General features: G+C 41.4%; 1 protein-coding gene across 21 annotated transcripts in view; it reads right to left on the bottom strand.

The window, feature by feature from the left end:
- Positions 1-23,049, bottom strand: part of RIMBP2 (RIMS binding protein 2) — a 312,677-nt gene that overhangs the window by 75,044 nt on the left and 214,584 nt on the right. For 14 of the 21 annotated variants that reach the window (XM_069960976.1, XM_069960983.1, XM_069960980.1 and 11 more), the window contains 5 exons: positions 21,853-21,957; positions 17,340-17,390; positions 11,524-11,544; positions 6,893-7,097; positions 1,065-1,216 (listed from right to left, as the gene is read on the bottom strand). In XM_069960976.1, coding sequence (XP_069817077.1) covers positions 1,065-1,216; positions 6,893-7,097; positions 11,524-11,544; positions 17,340-17,390; positions 21,853-21,957 — 534 coding nt within the window. Of the gene's footprint in view, positions 1-1,064; positions 1,217-6,892; positions 7,098-11,523; positions 11,545-17,339; positions 17,391-17,466; positions 17,703-21,852; positions 21,958-23,049 lie in introns of those variants that run through there. The other 7 variants (XM_069960981.1, XM_069960977.1, XM_069960993.1 and 4 more) reach the window with 4 other exon arrangements.

Genomic DNA, 23,049 nt, shown 5'->3' on the forward strand with positions numbered 1-23,049 from the left:
GTCCGTCATTTTATACACTGTGTGCATTGGACGTCCGTCATTCCACTAACTTTAATGCATTGCATTGAGGTCAATTAAAATATGGCAATAACGGACGTCTTTTTAACCCCTTCAAGACAGAGCCCATTGTTGTCCAGGTCAAATGAATGTAATGTTCCTCCCCACCTTCTAAGAGCCATAGCTCTTTTATTTTTCCACCTACAGGGCTGGTTGAGGTGTCATTTTTTGCGCCATAATCTCTAGTTTTTACTAATATCATATTGGTGTAACAGAAAAAATTTGATCGCTCTTTATATATATTTTTTTTATATATAATTTAATAAAATCAGCAATCCTGTTTGTTTTTTTGTTTTTTTCCGTTTACGCCGCTAACCATGCAGGAACAATAATGTTATATATTAATAGATCGGACAATTCCCCATGCTATCATATATAATATGTTTATTTATTTTTAAAATTTCTATAATGGGCAAGGGGGTATTTTAAACTTTTATTTGGGGGGGGGGGGGGTTATAAGGTTTTTTTTTTAATACTTCTTTTATTACTCTATTTTTTTTACACTTTATTCACTGTAAAACATGCAATCATTAGATTTCATTTAGTGATCTATGCTATGCCATGGCAAAACATAGATCAGTGTTATCAGCGATCTGTGCAGAGAGCCTGCCTGAGAACAGGCTCTATACATAGATCACCGATCCGACATGACGGAGGTAAGAAGCTTAGCCCCGCCCGTCGGTACATGCGATCAGAAGCTTGTTCTGTCACTGAGTACCTTAAACGCAGCGATCACTATAGCTCGCAGTGTTTAAGGCGTTAATGAGACATAGCTGCAGGATCGCAGCTGCCTCTCATTACCCTTAGCTCCCGGACACTGATGTGTGCGGGACCGCTCTCAGTGCAGCGGTCCTGCACACATCAGTAAGCCCCTGAAGTCAGGAACGTATTTATATACGGATTAGTGACGGGAAGGGGTTAAAAAGAAAACAGACGCCTTTTAACTTTTTTTTTTTTTTTTACTTAGTGTGAAGATAGCCCATCTGTGACCAATACAGCAGACTTACGTCAGAGTCACACCTGCGCCTTGGGCTGCCAGACCGGGGTCTTGTGAGAAAAGTGGGTTTAACAGACAGCTGCTCTGGCTTGTCCCCTGAAATTTGAAGTGGGCGGATGAACTCAGAAATCAAGGACCGGCTACCAGTGGGGCTTTCATGACCTGCAAAAATAAATAAATATTTTTAAGCATATAATAAGCAATTTTTAGACCAAACAACCAACTATTATATGTAACCTCTATAAAAAAAAAAAAAAAAAAAATATATATATATATATATATATATATATATATATATGTATCACACCCTTAGGCTATGTTCACACAACGTACAGTAAGTTCCGCGGTAATCACAGCCATTGTTGCAACGGCCATGATTACGTTGTGCTGTAGGCTGAGGGAATCCCGGCCAGAGTGAATACACATAGTATATGCTCTGGCCGGTATCCCTAGCGGCGCCGCGAGAAACTGACACGTCAGTTTTCTGTGGCCGCTATTCAATGAATAGCGGCCACAGAAAACCTTTCAGTGCTCACTATGGAGCGAGCAGCTCTGGCCACACGTACGGATGCGCCCGCATCAGAACTCAGCGGCGCTAAAGATCATCTGGCTGGTACTGCAGAACCGGCTGGGATGATCTTTTCTGAGACCGGCCGTTCATACAGCGTCTGAACATAGCCTTAAAGTGGTTATCCTGCGAAAATCTTTTTATTTAAAATCAACTGGTGTCAGAAAGTTATATATATATATTTGTAATTTACTTGTAATTTAAAAATCTCAAGTCTTCCCGTACTTATCAGCTGTGGTATGTCCTGCAGGAAGTGGTGTTTTATTTTCATTCAGACACAGTGCTCTCTGCTGACCTCTCTGGCGGAGACAGGAACTGTCCAGAGCAGGAGAGGTTTTCAATGGGGATTCCCATAGAAAGCTTCTCCTGCTCTCGACAGTTCCTGTCTCGGCCAGAGATGTCAGCAGAGAGCACTGTGTCATGCTGAAAATAAAACACTTCCTGCAGGACATACAGCAGCTGATAAGTACAGGAAGACTTGACATTTTTAAATAGAAGTAAATTACAAATCTATATAACTTTCTGACACCAGTTGATTTTAAAAAAAAAGATTTTTGCTGGATAACCACTTTAAAGAGATAAAGATTATCTCAGGCTTGGACCTCCGACATGTCATCTTCTTCTGAGAGATCTGATTGGAGCAGCCAAGTTAGGGTGACTATATGCATGCATGTGTGTCTCCGAGTCACAGGCGAACAGCGAAGATTACATCAGGAGATGACTTAGAAGATGAAGGGTGTGTTATGTTGTCTGGTTATTGAACCTATTTCAATTTATCTACTTTTATTTTAGAATGTGATGGCACTCAGACAGATGGAAGGAAGGGAGACATACAAAGCACTATGGAAAATACCAATGACAGGTAGATGTACTGTGTCGGGGAAAACATGGCTGCTCAGTCTTACTTCCATATCCAAGATGAGGGTAAAATAATGAAGGTTGTGGAAGACTTCCAAATAGACAGTTCATTAAACTATGTAAAATGGATAGGAGTGTTTTTTTACGTTAAATAGGGACCAGAAAATTTTAATTAAGCTAAACACTTAGGGCCCTATTCCACAGGAACGATAATCGGACGAAACGGCCCCATTCGGCCCTTCGCTCGGTGGAATAGAGAGAACGATCAGCCAATGATCGTGTCATCGGCTGATCGTTCATTTAGGGCCAGACCTAAAATCATCCTCCGCTTGCCCTTGCAGCATACATGTCTTCTCCTCCGCTCTGTCTTCCTCCCCGGGTCCCGCGCACTCTAGCTTCAAAATGGCCTGTCAGCTGATGGAGCGCTCAGCCAATCACAGGCCGGGACTGCTGCGGCCAGTGATTGGCTGAGCAGTCTATCAGCTAAGACAGGCTGCACCGAAGCTGCTGCGCGTGAGACCGGGAGGAAGAAGGAGCGCCGGAGAAGCCCTGCAACATGTTTAGGTAATGTATGATGTTTAAACAAGGCCTGCAAGGACATCGGTAACAATGTCCCTGCAGCCCCCGCTCAACGAACATCGGGCCGTGGAATAGGCCCAGTAAACGAGCGGCGATCTAGCAGATCGGCGCTCGTTTACATCGTTGCTCTGGCCCTGCTCGGCCCGATCAATAATGTAAACGAGCACCGATCTACTAGATCGGCACTCGTTTACTGGGCCTATTCCACGGCCTGATAATCGTGTAATACTGAGCCAACAATCCTTAATAAGTACAAGTCTGTATATTAGCTGTACATATCAGCCTCAACTTTCCAGCCTTAACTTTACAGTAGTTACAGAATGCATGACCTTGCCTACCATCAAAGAACAACGGTGTGTATATACGAGGGGCTGCTGATAAGTCTTTGGCTTTGTGTTCTTTTTTTGTTTCTATGGCAACAAATATTAAATTACATGTAAGCCTTATGTGTCTAATATATGTTTTCCAAATTTTGTGTATGTGGCTTATAGCAACAGTGATCTAGGCGTGCAGGAAAACAAAATGGCGGAGTCTAAGGCAATATTCACAGCAAAGTGATAAAATTCTTGTTTCTGCAAGGAAAGTCCATAAAGGATATTCATGGTCATATGTCGCAGACATTGGGGGATCAATACCTTTCATAATCTACAGGTAAACGCTGGGTTGCCAAATTTAAAATGGGCCGCTTAAGCACCAATGATGAGGAACGTCCTGGACGACCGAGATAGTGTGGTTGTTCCGGATATCGTCAATGCTGTGCACAACCTCATACTGGAGAATCTAAGCTAAAGGAATAGCAGGCATCATAGGGATTTCCCGTGAACGTGTTTGTGTCATTATCCATGAACATTTGAACATGAAGAAGTTATCTGCAAAGTGGGTCCCCAAATGTTTTACAGCAGATCAGAAAAGCATGTGAGTGAAAAATTCCTGGTCCATTTGTTAGCGTTTCCGGACTGATAAGAACTTTCCGGCTGGACTGGTTACTATGGATGATGGACCTGGATTTATTTGTATCACCCTGAAACCAAGGAGGAGTCAAAAGAGATGAGGCACAGGGGTTCTACTGGTCCAAAGACGTTCAGGGTTCAAAAAGCAGCCACTAAGGTGATGGGGTCTGTGTTCTGGGATAAGGAGCATACTGTATGCTGCTAGTGGACTACTTTCAAATGGTTCCACCATCAATGCAAGGTATTACATTGAACTCTTGGACCAATTAAAGGCAGCTCTGAAGGCCAAAAGGCGTGGTAAGCTCTACAAAGAAATCTTTTCCCTGCAAGATAATGCCTCTGCTCATAGTACACAAACAACCACAGCAAAACTGGTGGAGCCCTAGGCTTCCAGCTGGTTGACCACCCAACTTATTCACCAGATCTAGCTCCCTCCGACTGTCATCTGTTTACAAACCTGAAGAAACACCTCAAGGGAACCAAATTTCACACCATTTCTGATGCCATGGCTGCTACGGGTGACTGGTTTGGGGCACAACCGAAAACCTTCTTATTGCAAGACTTACAGAACGTAGAATACCAATGTAAAAAGTGTGTTAACATCAGTGGAGAGTATTTAAAAAAAAAAATTATTCAAAGAAATTTTTTAAGCCAAAGACTTATCAGCACCCCCATGTATATTTTTTACTATATTTTCGGCTGCAGGATGACTCACTTCAGCTGAATTGCCTGACATGATCTACAGGTCCTGTAACCTTCTCCGGGCAATACATGGCTCTGTACTATGACCTGAATATATATCTGTCTGTATCAATTATATTTAAAATACTTGTAGATGAAAACAAACTTTAACAAAATTTTAGAGCAAACTGCATTATGTTTTCTGCTGACAATGATACTGTACATGCCCCTTTAGTGCTAAAACTCTAACACACCATTCATTCATGAAGAAGAACCACAGTTAACTTGAATTTTATAACCCTCCCGTCAATCCCCCCCCCCAGGGGTTGGGACTGGGGATACCACATTCAGTGCCTGTTATTGCAAGGTCGCCCATTTTACATAATGAGTACCTTCCAAGAAAAATAAAAAAGTCTTTTGACGTGTCAAAGTAAGGTTTTGATTGATTGTGTTCTGAGTGTTCAGACTATGACTAATCAGGAGGAGGAGTCAGAAGAAGTCTTTGCACCGCACAGCCGCATAATGTAAGTCTATACAACCAACCAACTTTATCCAGTTGCAAAATGACACTGAGGCGGGAGTGAATGTGCGGCAGGCGGATTCTCACGACTCATTCTCCTGATTGGTCGTGGTTTGAACACTCAGACCATGGCCAATCAAAACTTTTGACAAGTTAAGGGTTTTTTTTCATGTCAGCGCCCATTAAAATGGGGATGAACTACAATACCTGGTATGCTCCACAGACAAACACAAAAATTGTGTTCCGTTCTGTGATCCGTCCGGGTCACAGAATGGCTGGTGTTTTTTGCCATGTGAACATGGCCTTAGGTCTCATTCCCACATTTACTGTACGTCACCGCATGCAGCCGAAACCAGACCCTCATGTGGTAACCAATTAAAAAAAAAAAAAAAAAGTTGTTTCCTTCCCCATGCAAGGTGCTGCCCTAGGCACCGGACCACGGGGCCCTAGTGGTACATACGGCCCTGCACACACTGTCTTTTTTTCTGTAAATAACAGCCGCCATTTTAATTTAAAATAATGGCCACTGTTTTCAGTCTTCAATGATTCCGTTGAAGTCTATGGAAACAATGTCCGTCAGTTCACACAATGCATTGAATTACGGCAACTGTTCGCATTGGCCGTCAAATTATTGTCTGTGACATTAATTAGCGGCCGTCATTTTAAGTTGTGCACACGCAGTATTTTTTTATTCACTGTCCTTTCACCGTCTTTTATACTAATACTTTTCAATAGACCTTTAAAATATAACCACACCCAAAAGGGCCATCATTCAACTGAAACTAGAAAAAAGTACCAACTACTGTCATTGCAATGAAGGCCTCCAAAGAATGTTAAACAATGGCCGTTATTTTGAGTATCAAATAACGTCAGCTAAACAAAGCCTTAGGGTCCTATTCCAAGAAGCGATTTTTCACCGATTACCGATCTCAAACAACCGATATGGCGAACAACCTGAAATGTTTCACCCAATTACACGGAACGATGATCGTTACTTATGATCCTTCTTGCGGTCATCCTGTCGTTTCAGAGCTCGGCGTCTTATTACTAGAAATGAACCAGAAATCTCGGGGTCTGACTTCCGCTGTCTGCCGGCTCCGTGCAGCGGGTGAATAAATCGTAAGGAACGCCTGGAAAACTGGGATACAGCCGTTGGCATTGGCTGTATCCCAGTTTTCTAGGCGTTCCTTATGCTGTATCCACCAGCTGCACGGAGCAAGCAGACAGCGGGAATCAGATGCCTAGATTTCTGGTTCATACGAACCAGAAATCCGGCAAGTTCGCTCATCTCTACTTATTACACCGAACAATTTGCAAATGATCAACGACTAAAATAGATCCAAACTCTATCAAGCGACCAATGATTTCTCGTTGGTCATTTAATCTGCTGTGCATTGCCTCTTAGGCTAAGGGCCCTATACCACGAACAATCGAACAATAATCGTCCTGTGGAATAGGGCCCTTAGCCTAAGAGGCAATGCACAGCAGATTGCAGGTTTGAGACAGCTGGTGGCCAAGATTTTAGAGCTGGGGTAGGGAGTCATTTCTGGTAAGTGATGTTGGTGAATCACACCGACTATGAAATGGAGAGAAATTATTTTAAATGGCAGTGACTACCTAAATGCTGACTCCAAAAATAGCCTCCCCTTCTCCAACTGCTCTAATATTTTTCTCTGACTCACCTTTGCCAATGGTAGTTGCTATTCCGTTCATTAACTGAGCGAATGCCTTATTGGGGGAGCCTGGTACATCAAAATTACACACTGCGTTGCCACTCAACAAGTCAATTTTTCCAGCTTGTTGGCGGAACTTTTCCAGCTCCCGAGAAAGGAGATTGAACTGTTCACTTTGTGTTCGACATTTCTCCTCCAGCTCTCGAACCTTGGCCTGCAAAAATATACAGCTTTAAAAACAAAAGGAATAACTCGCCAAAAAATAAAACCTAACTCTGAGTGTGCTGCAAAGGAGTCGTGAGCTTAAAAACTAAATGAACCAATATAGTGGGCAGCAGCTATTTGGATAGCCGATATTTCAGAACTTTTCAGCTCCTATAGTGCAGGAACACGTCCGTTGTTCCTAAATAATAGGATATATATTATAATGGCTTACACCCAAAATAAATGCCTGTTATGATATATCTATTATACTTGCAAGACCATTGTCTTGAAAAATAACGTTGATTTAAAGTTTAATTTCAATAGTGATGGAATGTGGGAAAAAAAAGACTGGGTTGTTTAAAGGGGTAGTTCACGAAAAAATAATTTCAAATCAAGTGGTCCCAGCAAGTGCCAGAGATATCTATTTTACTTCTATTCAAAAATCTCAAGCCTTCCAGTACTTATCAGCTGCTGTACATCCTGCAGGAAGTGGTGTATTCTTTCTCGTCTGACACAGTGCTCTCTGCTGCCACCTCTGTCCATGTCCAGAACTGTTTAGAGCAGAATGGAAATAATACCACTTCTTTTACTTCTTCTACTACACTTTTTTAATAGAAGTAAATTTCAAATCTATAGGCACTTGCTGGGACCAGTTCATTGTAATTTTTTTCTTTTTGGTGAAACAACCCCTTTAATGTACTATAGGCATAGAACCATGGCGGCATGCCAAATTATATCAATTAAATTGAGATTTTTCTGCCAACTAAAGTTTTTCTTCTCAATGGTTGATAAAGGCCTTATGATTTCAAAATCAATGTATGTTGCCAAGTCTGTCTATAGCTGGTTTCTGGTAATGCAGCTAAGCCACATTCAAAGGAATAGACTGGATTGGCGCTGTTTTTCCCAGTATCATACACTCTTTTTAAAGGCCTACAGTTAACAAATGATGCAATGGACTGTACACGGTTACCCAGTATACTAAGGAGTATTAACCTAAAAAAGATTAATGCAAGGAAAACAAGATAATAGCTGAAAGCTAAAATTATAAAATATGTAAATCCATTAAATATTGTCAAAGTGAATACAGCAACACGAGGAATCCTCGAAAACAATCTACAGCTATTCTACAAAGACATAAAGGACTGTGCTACAACCTCTAGAAAATAACACAAGCTGTTTGAATTCAGGTCACCACACCTGTACATGTTATTGGTCATTTCATCCATGATTTAGACGTAAGGTAATATATACAGGTCCATGGATGACAATACAGGTCCATGGATGACAATGGTCCTGACAAGCACTGTGGGCCCGGCCATCTTCGAGGCATGATATCCAAGTCTAAGACTCCCACTAGAATGTTGAATTATGATTTATTTGTCTTATCGGACATTATACGTTAAGAAAAGTCATTGATCTGTTTGAAATAAACTCGATAAGATTTATAATCACTTTGTGATTATTTTGAAAGGGTGCTCGAATATGCAGTGTTTTTTTTTTGTCTTGCGTGCACACTAAAACCATTTAACCAAAATTGCACAGATTAATAGTAAATGCATTGCAATTAGCATTGAGCGGACTTGAAGAAACTGTCCGGGTTTGGCAATTTCTCAGAACCGAAACACTTGGTGTTTCATTCTTGGCGTCTTGAGAAGTTGGTTGACGCCCTAGGGCAAGGTTAACCAAGAACGGGATAGCACTCATCCAAATAAAAGAGTATAGGATATGGGACTCACCCGGTGTATGTGGGTATAGATATGACACCTAACCCACTCCACCAATGATCCACAATAACGTGTAACATATATTCCAATCCCCTTTCCACAGGAACATCCAAACGGAGGACGCTTGGTAATGTCCGGGGCAGATATACACACTGGTAGTAGTAGTACGGAAAGAACAAAAAAAAAAAGTATGTAGCGCTCAGGGACTTAGAATCAACAATACAGCAGGGTCATAGCTACCAGCTTGTTAGGTGGCACTTACTTCATTATGGGGGAAAGGTTGAAATTTTAAACCTGACCCCCTCCAAGGTGCTTGCAACCAGATCCAGTAGCCAAACCATGTCAAGGGTTAATGTAATCCAAGGTTCCGCTCGTTATAAAATCACTATGGCGACGCGTTTCAGTGGACCAGTTCCCCCCTTTCTCAAGCCACCAGTTTACATGTATCACAATGGTTTTATAAAGAAAATACAGTATACTCACATCATAATGGAGCGTCACCATGGATCTACTGTACCTTGCGTTCCACTATGCGTTCCACCACCTGCGGATGGACTCATCTGGCTCACTATGAACCAGAAGTGACTCTGCGGTCCAGCTATGCGTTCCAAAGTATAATTAAAAGTAAATTGAATTTAAAATAGATATTGAACTTGATCATGATCATTGGCCTAATTGTCATTTAGTTGGCCAGACGAGTCCATCTGCCGATGGTGGAACGCATGGTAGATTGCAAGGTAGTGCTGGTATCACGCTGGACTGCCTTGTGTTTTGTCACTCAAGGTTCGGGATGAGATCCATGCTGACGCTCCATCATGACGTGATTAGATTTTCTCTATAAAACCATTGTGATACATGTAAACTGTTGACTTGAGAAAGGTGGGAACGGGCCTGCTGAAACGCGTCGCCATAGTCATTTTATAATAAACGGAACCTTGGATTACATTAACCCTTGACGTGGTTTGGCTACTGGATCTGGTTGCAAGCACCTTGGAGGGGGTCACTTAACAAGCTGGTAGCTTTAACCCTGCTGTATTGTTAGTTCTAAGTCCCTGAGCGCTACATACTTTTTGTTGCTCTTTCCGTACTAGGGCAAGGTTAGGTTAACCTTGGCTCTTCAGCTGTTGCAAAAGTACAACTCCCCATCATGCCTGGACAGCCAAAGCTTTTGGCTGTCCAGGCATGATGAGAGTAGTAGCTTTGCAACAGCTGGAGAGCCAAGGTCCCCTACCCCTGCCCTAGGGAGTCCTGGAAAACATGGATACAGCTCATGGCCACGTTCACACGTGGCATTAGAGTGGCCGATGGTTGACACGGCCGTGTCAAACACCGGACGCTCTCTGTGATGTTTATCCGGCTGGATGTCCAGGCGAACATCACTTTCTCTTAATTGGAATGCGGGCACATTCGGCTGTACTCACACTCCAATTAACCAAAGCAGGCAGCTCCTATTAACCCTAGGGTGGCATACAGTTTCTCCAGATACCGGGAATCAAATGCTGGGAGTCCAGGTTTGGAGAAATTGCCAACCCTGAACAGTTCAATTCTGCTCAACACTAATTGGAATGCATTTTCTTCCATGTGGCTTAGACAGGAAAAAAATCATTGAAATGACATGCTACATCCGTTTATTCAACCAGGCCAAAAAGATCATCGCAAAACCACAGTGATTTGCGCCAAGGGTGCAGTTTTGGCTGCGAGGCCGTTAGACGCACGGCAAAAAATAAAAGAAAATGCTTCATGTGCGGGCACCCCTTTAGGTGATCTGAATTCAAGCAACTAATAACAGGGGTTGTTGAACCATTCTTACAACTTGTTTTTTTTTTTCTTATTTGTTAAATAATAAATTCTGGTATTTTTCATCGGGAAAAAAAAAGATACTGGAAAACAAATCAAGAGCCAGAAGAGAATGAATAGGAGAAGACAGGGAGATTCAAATAATGTAACCTACTCGGATACTGTAAGATTGGCTACATGTAGCCAAACAATAGGAGTCATTGACTTCTGCACAGAAGGGTTGATATGGGATGATACTTGTTTCTGCTCTGCACCTGTCGTAGTCCTGTTAAAGGGCAGGAGCGACATCCAGGGGTTAAAGGTTACAACAAGCTGCGCTCCATCTCCAGCGTATTGTAATGAACAGTCAACAAAAGAAACGTTTATGCCCAGAGGCTGAGACCTAGATAGTAAGGGTTACCCTTTAACAAATGCTAAAGTGGAAAGCCCACAGTCTATGGACATACTAATACTAAACAGGATCTCAGCATCTGTTCAGCATCCAATCCATGGGAGCATGCACATGTAGGCAAGAAGTTGTGTCCTTTCAATTATTATCATTGAAGGCCATGCAAGGAGCATGCTCAGTGTTGCGAATAGTCATGACACAAACCTGTTATAATGGGTCAACCTGGGAGAACTGGGATTAAGTACCAGTTATAGTACTACTGGTTCTGTAGGTTTATAAAAAAGAAGATAGTGCAGTTAGTGGACGCCTGTCAATGCCGCAAATAACCATACTGGCTTGAAGGCATGTATTGAAATCAATGTGCATGGCAAAGGGGGGAGGAGTTGGGGGGGAGGGGGGCGCAAGATGTCCTCTCCCAGAGCCCCGTTTCTGGCTGCATGCTTTCTATAAGAATGATTCAACAACAGGAGACATGCACAGGGGGGGGCGAATGAGGAGGCAAAGGCACAAAGAGGCAGTTCAAATACCTGCATGCTGTCCAAAGTGTTCTGGGTGAAAGGCAAAGCGAGAGGTCCGGACAAAAACACAATATCAAACATAAAATACTAATTCAACAGAAAGGAACAAAACGTAGTTTAAATACACAACAGTTTAAATAAAAGCGAACTTAAAACTTATCATCACCTGGTATGGCATGCATGGAAGTACACCTGAGTACATCACAGAATGGCGGAGAGCCTGAGCAAGCCAGCAGGATGTATTCTACAATCATATGTATATATAACAAGGGTGACAACCAAACTATGCATTGTAGGATTTACAGTCTATCCGAGAGATGATGTACAGTCCTAAGCCTAGCTTTGTATAACACATTCATAGACCTATATATAATGTAGGTGCTAGATTCTGAATACAGTATATAAAATGTAGGTTCTAGATGCTGCATACAGTATATTTAATGTAGGTTCTAGATTCTGCATACAGTATATTTAATGTAGGTTCTAGATTCTGCATACAGAATATATAATATAGGTTCTAGATTCTGCATACACTATGTATAATGTAGGTTCTAGATTCTGCATCTAGTATATATTATTTAGGTTCTAGATTCTGCATACAGTATACATAATGTAGGTTCTAGATTATGCATACAGTATATATTATGTAGGTGCTAGATTCTGCATACATTATACATTATGTAGGTGCTTTGCTTTGGCTGTCCAGGCATGATGGGAATTGTAGTTTTGCAACAGCTGGAGGGCCAGAGGTTCCCCATCCCTGTGTTATATCAATGGTGGGGTGATATAAAGGCTCCAAGCATGTCTAATAGAATATATGCTATGCTATAACAGTGTTATTTATGTTACTAGTAAGACTAGATTCACACAACTATATATAGTATTTGATCTCAATGGAGCAAACATGGTGTAAAGTGAAACTGGCTCAGTTGCCCCTAGCAACCAATCAGATTCCACCTTTCATTTTCCAAAGAGTCTGTGAGGAATGAAAGGTGGAATCTGATTGGTTGCTAGGGGCAACTGAGCCAGTTTCACTTTACACCATGTTTGATAAAACTCCCCCTATAGTTAACTGGCAACTACTGTATATTAGGTCCAATTCTAAGCATATACTGTAATCTTGCAGATTGTTCTTAGGACCTTGTTTACATCTATGTCTGAGATTATGTTAGTAGCTTATTTTATGGATTCCATCCTAATTAATAAACCGTAATTGAACTATAATCCTCTACAATGCAAGATACCATGATATTAAAGTGGAATGTTTTTTCTATTAAATCAACTGGTTTCAGAAATTGACAAAGATTTATATTTTACTTCTATTAAAAAATCGTCTTTCCATACTTATCAGCTGCTGTATGGCTGGCGGGAAGTGGTGTATTCTTTCAGTGCTCTCTGCTGCCACCTCTGTCCATGTCAGGAACTGTCTAGAGCAGTAGCAAATCCCCATAGAAAACCTCTCCTGCTATGTTTTTTGGAAATGTTGTACGGTTCTAAGTTGTACAACTGTTTTTATTTGGAAAAGTTTGTTAAAACCTAATAAATATATTGAAACAGAAAACCTCTCCTGCTCTGGACAGTTCCTGACATGGACAGAGGTGGCAGCAGAGAGCACTGTGTCAGACTGGAAAGAATATACCACTTCCTGCAGGACACACAGTAGCTGAAAAGTACTGGAAGCTGCAGATTTATTCAGATAGAAGTAAATTACAAATCTGTTTAACTTTCTGATATCGGTTGATTTAAGAAAAAAAAATAAAAATAAAAAATATATATATATATTATTTATTTATTTTCAACTGGAGTACCCCTTTAATTGGGTCTATATGCCACCATCAGTATGTGGCAGGCAGGGGATCCAGCACTACTGTTATTTTCAGACAGAAGAGCAGTGTTGTGAACCCAGCCCTAGAGAGCAGCCTTAGGGAAGGATTGATCTGCTCTATTATATATATAGCTGCCACTTGTAAAGGAGCCGTCATGGTAACAGATACATAAGGGAAACGTTGATGCCGCAAACTCCGAAACATTTATATTTTTCCAAAATTGTCACCACGAAATGATATCGACACCGAAATATTCTCTGACTACCGTCCCCATTCTCTGGACTTGCGGTAGTAGATTCACTCGGGTCTTATCTGTCCGGGGGGTTGGGACTGGGAAGTGGGATTCATTGTGATTATTTATTAACTTCTGTGTTCTGGGGGAGGAAATCAATTTTAATATATATGATAATGCCACTTGTGAGTAATGAAAGCAAAGCCCAGGGAAAATGAATGGCTGAAGATTACATCTCCCTGTTGTGTCCCTATGTGTGTCAGTATGTATAGGCAGCACCGCAGCTGACAAAGATGCCATGAAAGCAACAAGCTGTGAAAAATAACCAACCAATGGAATGAAACATATCAAGGGATATATATATATATATATATATATATATATATATATATATATATATAGTGCTTTTTTCCCTGCACTTGCTACTACATCAAGGCTTCACGTCCTGGATAACATGGTGATGTCACTTCCTGGATAAAATGGTGATGTCACTTCCTGGATAACATGGTGATGTCACTTCCTGGATAACATGGTGATGTCACTTCCTGGATAACATGGTGATATCACACCCCGACTCCCAAATCTGTGCCGCCTGTGGCTGCTGGAGAGGATGATGGCAGGGGGACACTGAGGGACACAGGGCACTGGAGGGACACTGAGCATCCCCCTGCCATCATCCTCTCCAGCAGCCACAGCCCGCACAGCTCTGGGAGTCGGGGCGTGACATCACCATGTTATCCAGGAAGTGACATCCCCATGTTATCCAGGAAGTGACATCACCATGTTATCCAGGAAGTGACATCACCATGTTATTCAGGAAGTGACATCACCATGTTATCCAGGAAGGGACATCACCATGTTATCCAGGAAGTGACATCACCATGTTATCCAGGAAGTGACATTACCATGTTATCCAGGAAGTGACATCACCATGTTATCCAGGAAGTGTCATCACCATGTTATCCAGGAAGTGACATCACCATGTTATCCAAGAAGTGACATCACCATGTTATCCAGGAAGTGACATCACCATGTTATCCAAGAAGTGACATCACCATGTTATCTAGGAAGTGACACCACCCTGTTATCCAGGAAGTGACATCACCATGTTATCCAGGAAGTGGCATCACCATGTTATCCAGGAAGTGACATCACCATGTTATCCAGGAAGTGACATCACCCTGTTTTCTAGAAAGTGAAGCCTTGATGCAGTAATAAGTGCAGGGAAAAAAAGCACTTTCCTGTAATAAGTGTATATTGGTGATTTGTATACCTTTTAGGGGGCAATACAATACTTTAACAAAAAATGTTCACCGGACTTCTCCTTTAATTTTAGGTACCAAGACAAAACCCCCTTCTTGACCACCCAAATTTAGATTTTTAGCAAACATTATCTTCCATCTAAGACCCATAACTTTTTATTTTTATTTTTCCACTAACAATGCTAGTTTTTGCAGAAGGGAAAAGGTACAGATTGATTTATTTTCATTTTATTCATTTATTACATAATTTTTTTTACATTCCAAGCCCCTCTAGGAGCCTATTATAAGCACCTGTTAGATTGCTTATATTGTAGCAGATCAGTGTAAAGCATTGTTTTCATCTGCCTCTAGTATTTTTACTGACTAGTACCTTTTCTGTCAACTAATAATCATTTTTGCCCTACAGGTTTCTGCTGAACAACTACATATGACCAACTTCATCAGGGGTATAAGAGTGAACGGCAATGGCCTGCTTCTAGCACAATAATTGTCTTTACTCATGATAAGTTAAGCCCCACATGCCAGCCAACTTGGTGAGTGCGGCAAAGGTCGGGCAAAATTTGAATATTTTTGCACAATTTGCGTCGTTTCGTCGGATCTATGTCTAGCGCAGCCCTGATATGTCTGGGTCATGATGCTAATTCCTTGAAACTCTCAAAAGCTTATTGTTTTTCTTATAACTGTAATGAAACCATTGTCTTCATATAGTGGACACAAAAAAATTCACAACTCTCAAACGCCATTCTGTCCATGTACATTTGTATGATACACATACAGAACATGTTAGTAGAGGAATACAATGGTACCCAGCAGCCTTTTGGTACCATTGTACCATAATATTACACTTGCAAATGTGTAATCCACACTTAGTAGGGAAAATTTACCAAGGATTGGAATTTTGCACAACAATCTTAAAGGGGTTTTAAAACAAAAACAATGCTGTGCATGTACTATAGTGACTGAGGCCAGTACCCAATGCTCAGTGTATGGGAACAACATTGCAGCAATTTCGGCAGGGAACTGGAAAAGTTATCTATGTTAAAGTGAGTTGGAGTTAGCTGCAACCAATGTGTTAAAGGGGTATTCCACTCAAACCTAACTTTTGATATGTTGCTGCCCATGGTGAGACTAACAATTCCGTCCATACTTATTATCTATTCAGCCTCCTTCCCCCAGTTCTCAGCTGCTGCTTTCTGCTGAAGACACAAAAATCTTTGTGTGAGTCTTACTCTCTGTCTCCCCTTCCTCTTTTCTGAGACAGCTGATGTCTACAAGTCCCTTGCAGGCTTTATCTGTAACATTGTAGCTTCTTTGTAATGTCGGAAGGGTTATTCTGAGGTCAAAATGCTAATGAACTTACTGTGATTTAACCTCCCAGCATTACAAAGAAGCTACAATGTTGAAAATACAGTCGGCCAGGGACTTGTTTACATCAGCTGTCTCAGAAGGGAGGGGGGAGGAGGAGAAGGAGACAAAGAGAAAAGTTTACACAAAGATTTTTGTGTCTTCAGCAGAAAGCAGCTCAGAACTGGGGGAAGCAGACTGAATAGATAACAACAAGTATGGAATTAGTCTCGCATGTTGTTTGATGCATATCCTGGCCCTAAATGGCCATGTTTTGGCGCCAAAATGCGCCCCCCCCCCCCAAAAAAAACAAACAAAAAAAAAAACACAGCCACCACACAACTGAAGGAACATAGCCGTAAGCAATTTAGTCCCCTAAGTTTCACTGCACCATTTTATCCTATATTGTCTATGAGGCTATGTTCACACAACCTTCTTTTTATGAAAAGAAAGGCCATTGTTTTTAGTTTACACAACGGCCATTCTTTGTAACGATTTGCATTGAAGTCAATGGAAACAACGACCACTGTTCCTGACCAAGTTCCTTAGTCTTTTTTTTTTGACCCGTCCTATGCATTAAATAACCTTTCTGCGGCTGATATTGCAATATCAGCCGTAGAAACATGCTAAACAGCTGTCACTCAAAACAACGGCCGATGTTTGTACATTGTGTGAACATTGCCTAAAGCAAAAAAAAAATCAACACAATAAAATGAAGAAAGAAAAATGCTGCGTTCACACTACGTTTTTTCCATCTGTTTTTGCACATACTAAAAAAAAGGAAGGAAAAACAGATGCATTAGTGTGCATCCGTTTTGTTGTTTTTCCATTGACTTTCATTGTAAAAAAAAACGATCGAAACACATCCATTTTTTTTTACGTGGCCAAAAATAAGGTCAAGTATGTTTTTGTGTACGTAAAAAAAAAAAAACGGATGCGTTTTGATCCTTTTTTTTTTTTTTTTTTTTTATAATGGCAGTCAATGGAAAAAGGATGCACACAAATGCATGGGGAAAAAAAAGATGGAAAAAAAAAGGATGAAAAAAACCCCAAAAACGTAGTGTGAACCTAACCTAAACATGGAATTACAATAATACAAATAAACCTAGCAGCCCTATGGTAAAAGTGATCCAGCTATAGCTCTCAGACATGGTTACTCACCTCTAGCAGCTGGACTGCACCTTCATGTTCCTTCTTGGCTTCGACCTGGGCCTTGACATAAAGAAAAGCGTTGAATATTTCATCAATATGCAAATGGCAAGGATTCTAATATGTGACTTTACGTTACCAGTTGCAACATGTGAGTGTACAACAGCAAATGGGAGCAATCTGCAGAGAGCAGGTCGGGTGTTAGAACATCAGTCATCCCGTCCTCATAGATAAGAGGAGTCATTTCTTCCCCAGACAGTACAGATACAAAGCACTTATTGTCCTATACCAATAAAGCAGTATAAGAAATATCAGATTAAAAATCTCTGCGCTATTTATCAACACCAGCGAGATCAATGGCCGCCTCGGCTCACAGTCGCATGGAAACGGAATGAGAATTAGTTTACTTTGTCTTCCACCAATATTTAACTCCATTAAAAGGTTTAATAATTAATAGTTTGGGCGATTACGCACAGGGCGATGCAAAACATGTTTATTTATTTATTTTTATTTATAACATAGGAAAAGGGGGGTGATTCTGACTTATATTAGGGGAGGGGGCTTTTTATTAATAACAACACTTTATTTTTAACTTTTACACTTATACTAGAAGCCCCCCTGGGGTTAGGGTTATTCCCCCTGGGGTTAGGGTTATTCTTCCTGGGGTTAGCGTTATTCCCCCTGGGGTACTTCTAGTATAAGTGCACTGATCTCTCATACAGAACTATGCTGCATAGATATGCAGTATAGATCTATGAGATAGGCACATCTCTGCTGCAGCCGGAAGCAATCGAGTGCCGAGCCGTGGTAAGATGTGTGGATCGCGATCTACCGCACTAGACACCAGGGATCAGCTGCATCAAGTAATCGGATGCAGCTGTCAACTTTGACAGCAGCATCCGATTACTTTATTAGCCGGCACAGCGATCGGACCGTGCCCGCTAATAGCTGTGGTCCCTGGCTATGAGCGGCACCTGGGAACGCGGCGGTTCAGAGAGCGGCCCCGCTCTGAACACATGGAGGCGGCCCTGGACGTACGGGTACATCCAGGGTTGCCTAGGGGTTAAAGTGTCACTGTTGTTTAATTATTTTTTGCAGAAATCAATAGTGCAGGCAAGTGTCCTAACTCACACAGACCTAATGACTGTCGTCACCGTCACCAGGCAGCTCCTTCTTGTTAGGATGAGTCATCAGCAGGAAGGCTGCTCTAGGTCCTGTTACAGCAGCCCCCCCCCCCCAGTCCAAGTGATGGCTTACAGTTGTTCAGCCAATGGGAGCTGAGCAAGCTGAGTCACCTGACAAGGCAGGGGAGGGGGAGGGGGGGCTGCTGTAACAGGAGAAGGAGCTGAGAGAAGAGCTTGGTGATGGTGACGACAGTAATCAGGTCTGTGTGAGTTAGGACACTTCCTGGTGGGGGGTGGAGGGGGGAAAAGACAGGGAAGGGAGGCAGATAGGTGATTGAAGCATATTACAGAGTTATATAATTTGTAATGTGCTTCAATTACTGGGAAAAAGTTTTTCATGGCACTTGTCCTTTAAGAATTGAAGGAGGGGAATTTCAGAATACAATTTTAATACTTGCATTAAATTGGGTAAGGTAATGGGCACAGAGGAGAATAGTGTACTATTATAATATTATCATATTTGGGGAAGCTGGAGGCTTGGGCTGAGAAGAAGCAAATAACGGTTAAGACTATGTTTACATAACATCCTTTAGTTGTTGTTTTTTTGGCCGGCTGTCATTTTGGCATCAAAACGAACCAAATGACAGCCGTCCAAAAAAACAAAAAAAACATTATGTGAACATAGCCTGTAAAACTGTAACCATGCCAAGGGGGCCTTCTCCACATTTACAGGAAAGTAAGTTATACTATAATCACAGCTGGGGATTCTTTACTGTAAGAGCAGTGATACTATGGAACTCTCTGTCACATGATGTTGTCTTGGCCGAGTCATAAGTTCCTAGAAGGTCTGGATGCTTTTCATAAAAAATATAATATTACAGGTTATGGGCACTAGATGTCTGGTAATAGGATGCTGCTCCAGGGATTTATTCTGATTGTCATATCTGGAGTTTATAAAAAGTATTGGGGGGAACTGGCATCAAGGGCCAGTGGCCTGGTGGGCAGGGGTGACCAACGCTCATGAATATCCGGGACTCCTCACCCTGCATTGCTCCCTACTTAGGCAGGTGAGTTCTGAAAACTTACTATGTGCTCAACAGGTAGTTCAACAGCATCCAGTTAGTGGAAACCTCAAATCTTTATTGACAAATATATATTTGACAAAAACTCGAGTGTGGGTCGAAACGTTGTATTCTGTTCTTGGCTTCTCAATTAAGATTTGCGCTAACTGAATGCTGTCGTAGTACCTGTATCTTGCCATACTGATTGTTTACCCCCCCGCGTGCATCCCCTTCTACCTGAACTAGGATCTATTGGGGCTGTTGAACTTATCTTTTTTGTATTTTATCATATGAACATTTCAAAAGTTAGGATTGGTCAGGGTCTCAGTGCTAAGATCTCAGAGGCAGTAATAGCTGGATGAAGCCTGTGGTATATTGCTTCTCTCCCCGCATGGCTGTCCGTCCTGACTCATTGCAGGACCCAGGCTCCATAGACTTATATACAGTAAATGACAGGGACCTGTAGCATATTTCCCTACTATTCATGTCTCCCTCTTTCCCATATGTCTGTCTGATGTGTCAAAGCATCTCCAGTTTATCCACTGACCATTATGTATATCTAAAAGATGTGACAGGTACTGGGCAGATATCTGATGGACGACAATATGTGACAATAAATCTCTCCCAGACTCCGCGCATCTATAGTGTGAGAGATAATCTCAGTTGGTGAGAAGGGTGTAGTGGTTATTCAATATATCTATCTCTTAAAGGGAACCTGTCACTAATCCCCATAGAAAACCTCTCCTCCTCTCCAGACTGGAAAGAATACACCACTTCCTGCAGGACATACATCAGCTGATAAGTACAGGAAGATGAGATTTTTTTTTTTTTTTAATAGAAGTAAATTACAAATCTCTGGCACCAATTGATTTAAAAGATTTTTTTTTTTTAAGTATGAGGTAACATTACCCACGCACACTCAGGGGACATTCACACATTCCGCACACAGTCTATAACTATGGTCGATGTGCTACAGAAAGGACTTTGGAACTTCCGACATTAACCAGTTTAAATATTCATGCTATTGTTAGTACAGTAGCGCAAAGATTTAAACTATTTCGAAGCTCGCAGCCTCATAATGAATAATGATGCCGGGAGTTCCGGAGCACACTGACCGATCGTAATTACAGACCGTGCACTGAACATGTGAATGAGCCCTTAGTGTACAGATCAAACTGGTGAGTTACTTAGCACCTGGTGGAGCTTCTAGAAACCTTCTAACCTGTTTGTTAATTGAGTATGGAAGAATTGGGAAAGATTCAGGAGAGTAAGCCTCCATTTACACAGAAAGATTATGTGACAGATTTGAAGCCAAAGCCAGGAATGGATTTGAAAAGAGGAGAAATCTCAGGCTTTCCATTATGACCTGATCTCTGCTTATAGTCTGTCTTTGGCTTTGTCTTTAAATCTTTGGCAGATAATCTTTCTAAGTAAATGGACCCTAAGGGGGACATTTACACAGAAAGATTATCTCACAGATTATCTGCCAAAGATTTGAAGCCAAAGCCAGAAACAAAGATCAGGTCATAAAGGAAAGCGTGAGATTTCTCCTCTTTTCAAATCCATTCCTGGCTTTGGCTTCAAATCTTTGGCAGATAATCTGTCAGATAATCTTTCTGTGTAAATGGACCCTTAGTTGTGTTGGTGTACCCTACCCGGGAACGCAAAGGACCAAATATGGTTCTTGCTAGGAACTACAGAGACACTTAAAGTGACACTGTCGCCCCCTTTTTGCATCATGACTTCTCTACACAGGTGTAAAGGGTAAATGTTTCCATTTTCATACCTTATTTTATATCATACGTCATGGTGCTTGTCATATGGCAGGGTAATTCTTTTTATCATCTGCGGATTGTGCCTCCTGGGCGGGGTTTCACGTCAAGAAACCCCGCCCAGGAGGCACAATCCGCAGATGATAAAAGATCACTTTTAACTGGAACAAGCACCATGACGTATGATATAAAATGAGGAAGAAAAACTGCAAAATTTACCCATTACACCTGTGTAGAGAAGTCAGAATGCAAAAAGGGGGGGACAAAGCTCAAACATACTTATATTTAGCAACTGAGCAAAACCTCTACTAGGTCTTATTTTCTGGGGACACAGGGTAGTAGATCCCTTTCTCATCATTGCAATTCTAGTCAGATTCGACTTTGAGAATTCGGGCGAAGGTGAGACAACTGTTATTTGGCACCCAGCTTTCCCAATAGATTTCAGTAAAACACGGTATGAAAAGACTTTGAAACAACCTGTTAAGAGAGGAAACACGATGGCAGTATATATATATATATTTGTGTGATGGCACTTAGACAGCAAGCTGCAGCATAACCGGCCTCTTACCTTTTGTAGAAGCTCAATCTCCTGCTGCTTTGCATTGAGAACAGCCAAGGCTTGCTCATGCTCTAATTCCAGCTGTTGCCGCCGCTCAGCAGCCTCTCGCATATGCTGTTTGGACGAACAAAAAATATAAAATCAGGCATCAGTCTAATTGTCCAACATGTCAGGGATGAAAATGAAAAACTAGAAAACTATAACAATGACAGATCCAGGTTTCGCATCATCCTGTTCGGGTTTTATACAGCTCTGCTAACCAAAAACCCGCAGTATAATGGGGGAGTTAATCCATATATATATTATATTTTTTTATTAAAATGTTATAAAAGATATATATATATATATATATATATATATATATATATATACATACAGTATATATATATATATATATATAATTTTTTTATTTTTTTTTACATTTCTTGATACGCCCCCTCTGTGCCACCAGTGCTGCAGCCGCTGTCAATCACATGTCAATCCGTTTTGATCCGTTTTTGTTATAATGGAATTCAATGTGAAAACTGATCAAAACTGATGCACACACATGCATCCATTTTTCCATCCGTTTTTTTGCTAAAAAAACAGATGGAAAAAACGGATTGCAAAAACGTACTGTGAACCGAGCCTAACTCCACTCCACATAACTTTTGATATGTTGCTGCCCATGGTGAGACTAACAATTCCTTCCATACTTGTTATTTATTCAGACTCCTTCCCCCAGTTCTGAGCTGCTGTTTTCTGCTGAAGACACAAAAATGTGTGTGAGTTTCTCTCTGTCTCCCTCTCCTCCCCCCTCCCTTCTGAGATGGCTGATGCAAACAAGTCCCTGATTGACTTTATCTGCAATGTTGTAGCAACTTTGTAATGCCGGAAGGAGTAATCACAGTGAGTTTATTAGCAACTTGACCTCAGAACAACCCTCCCAGCATTACAAAGAAGTTACAGTGTTGCAAGCCAGGGGCTTGTTTACATCACCCATCTCAGAAGGGAGGGGGGAGGAGGGGTAGACAGAGAGAAAAGCTCACACACAGATTTTTGTGTCTTCAGCAGAAAGCAGCAGCTGAGAACTGGGGGAAGGAGACTGAATAGATAACAACAAATATCAAATGAATTATTAGTCTCACCATGCACAGCAATGTGTCAAAAGTTATGTTTCAGTGGAATACCCCTTTAATATTAGGTACAGGACAATGCGGGAGAATA

Source organism: Dendropsophus ebraccatus, chromosome 3 (genome assembly GCF_027789765.1).
Source record: "Dendropsophus ebraccatus isolate aDenEbr1 chromosome 3, aDenEbr1.pat, whole genome shotgun sequence".
NCBI lineage: Eukaryota > Metazoa > Chordata > Amphibia > Anura > Hylidae > Dendropsophus > Dendropsophus ebraccatus.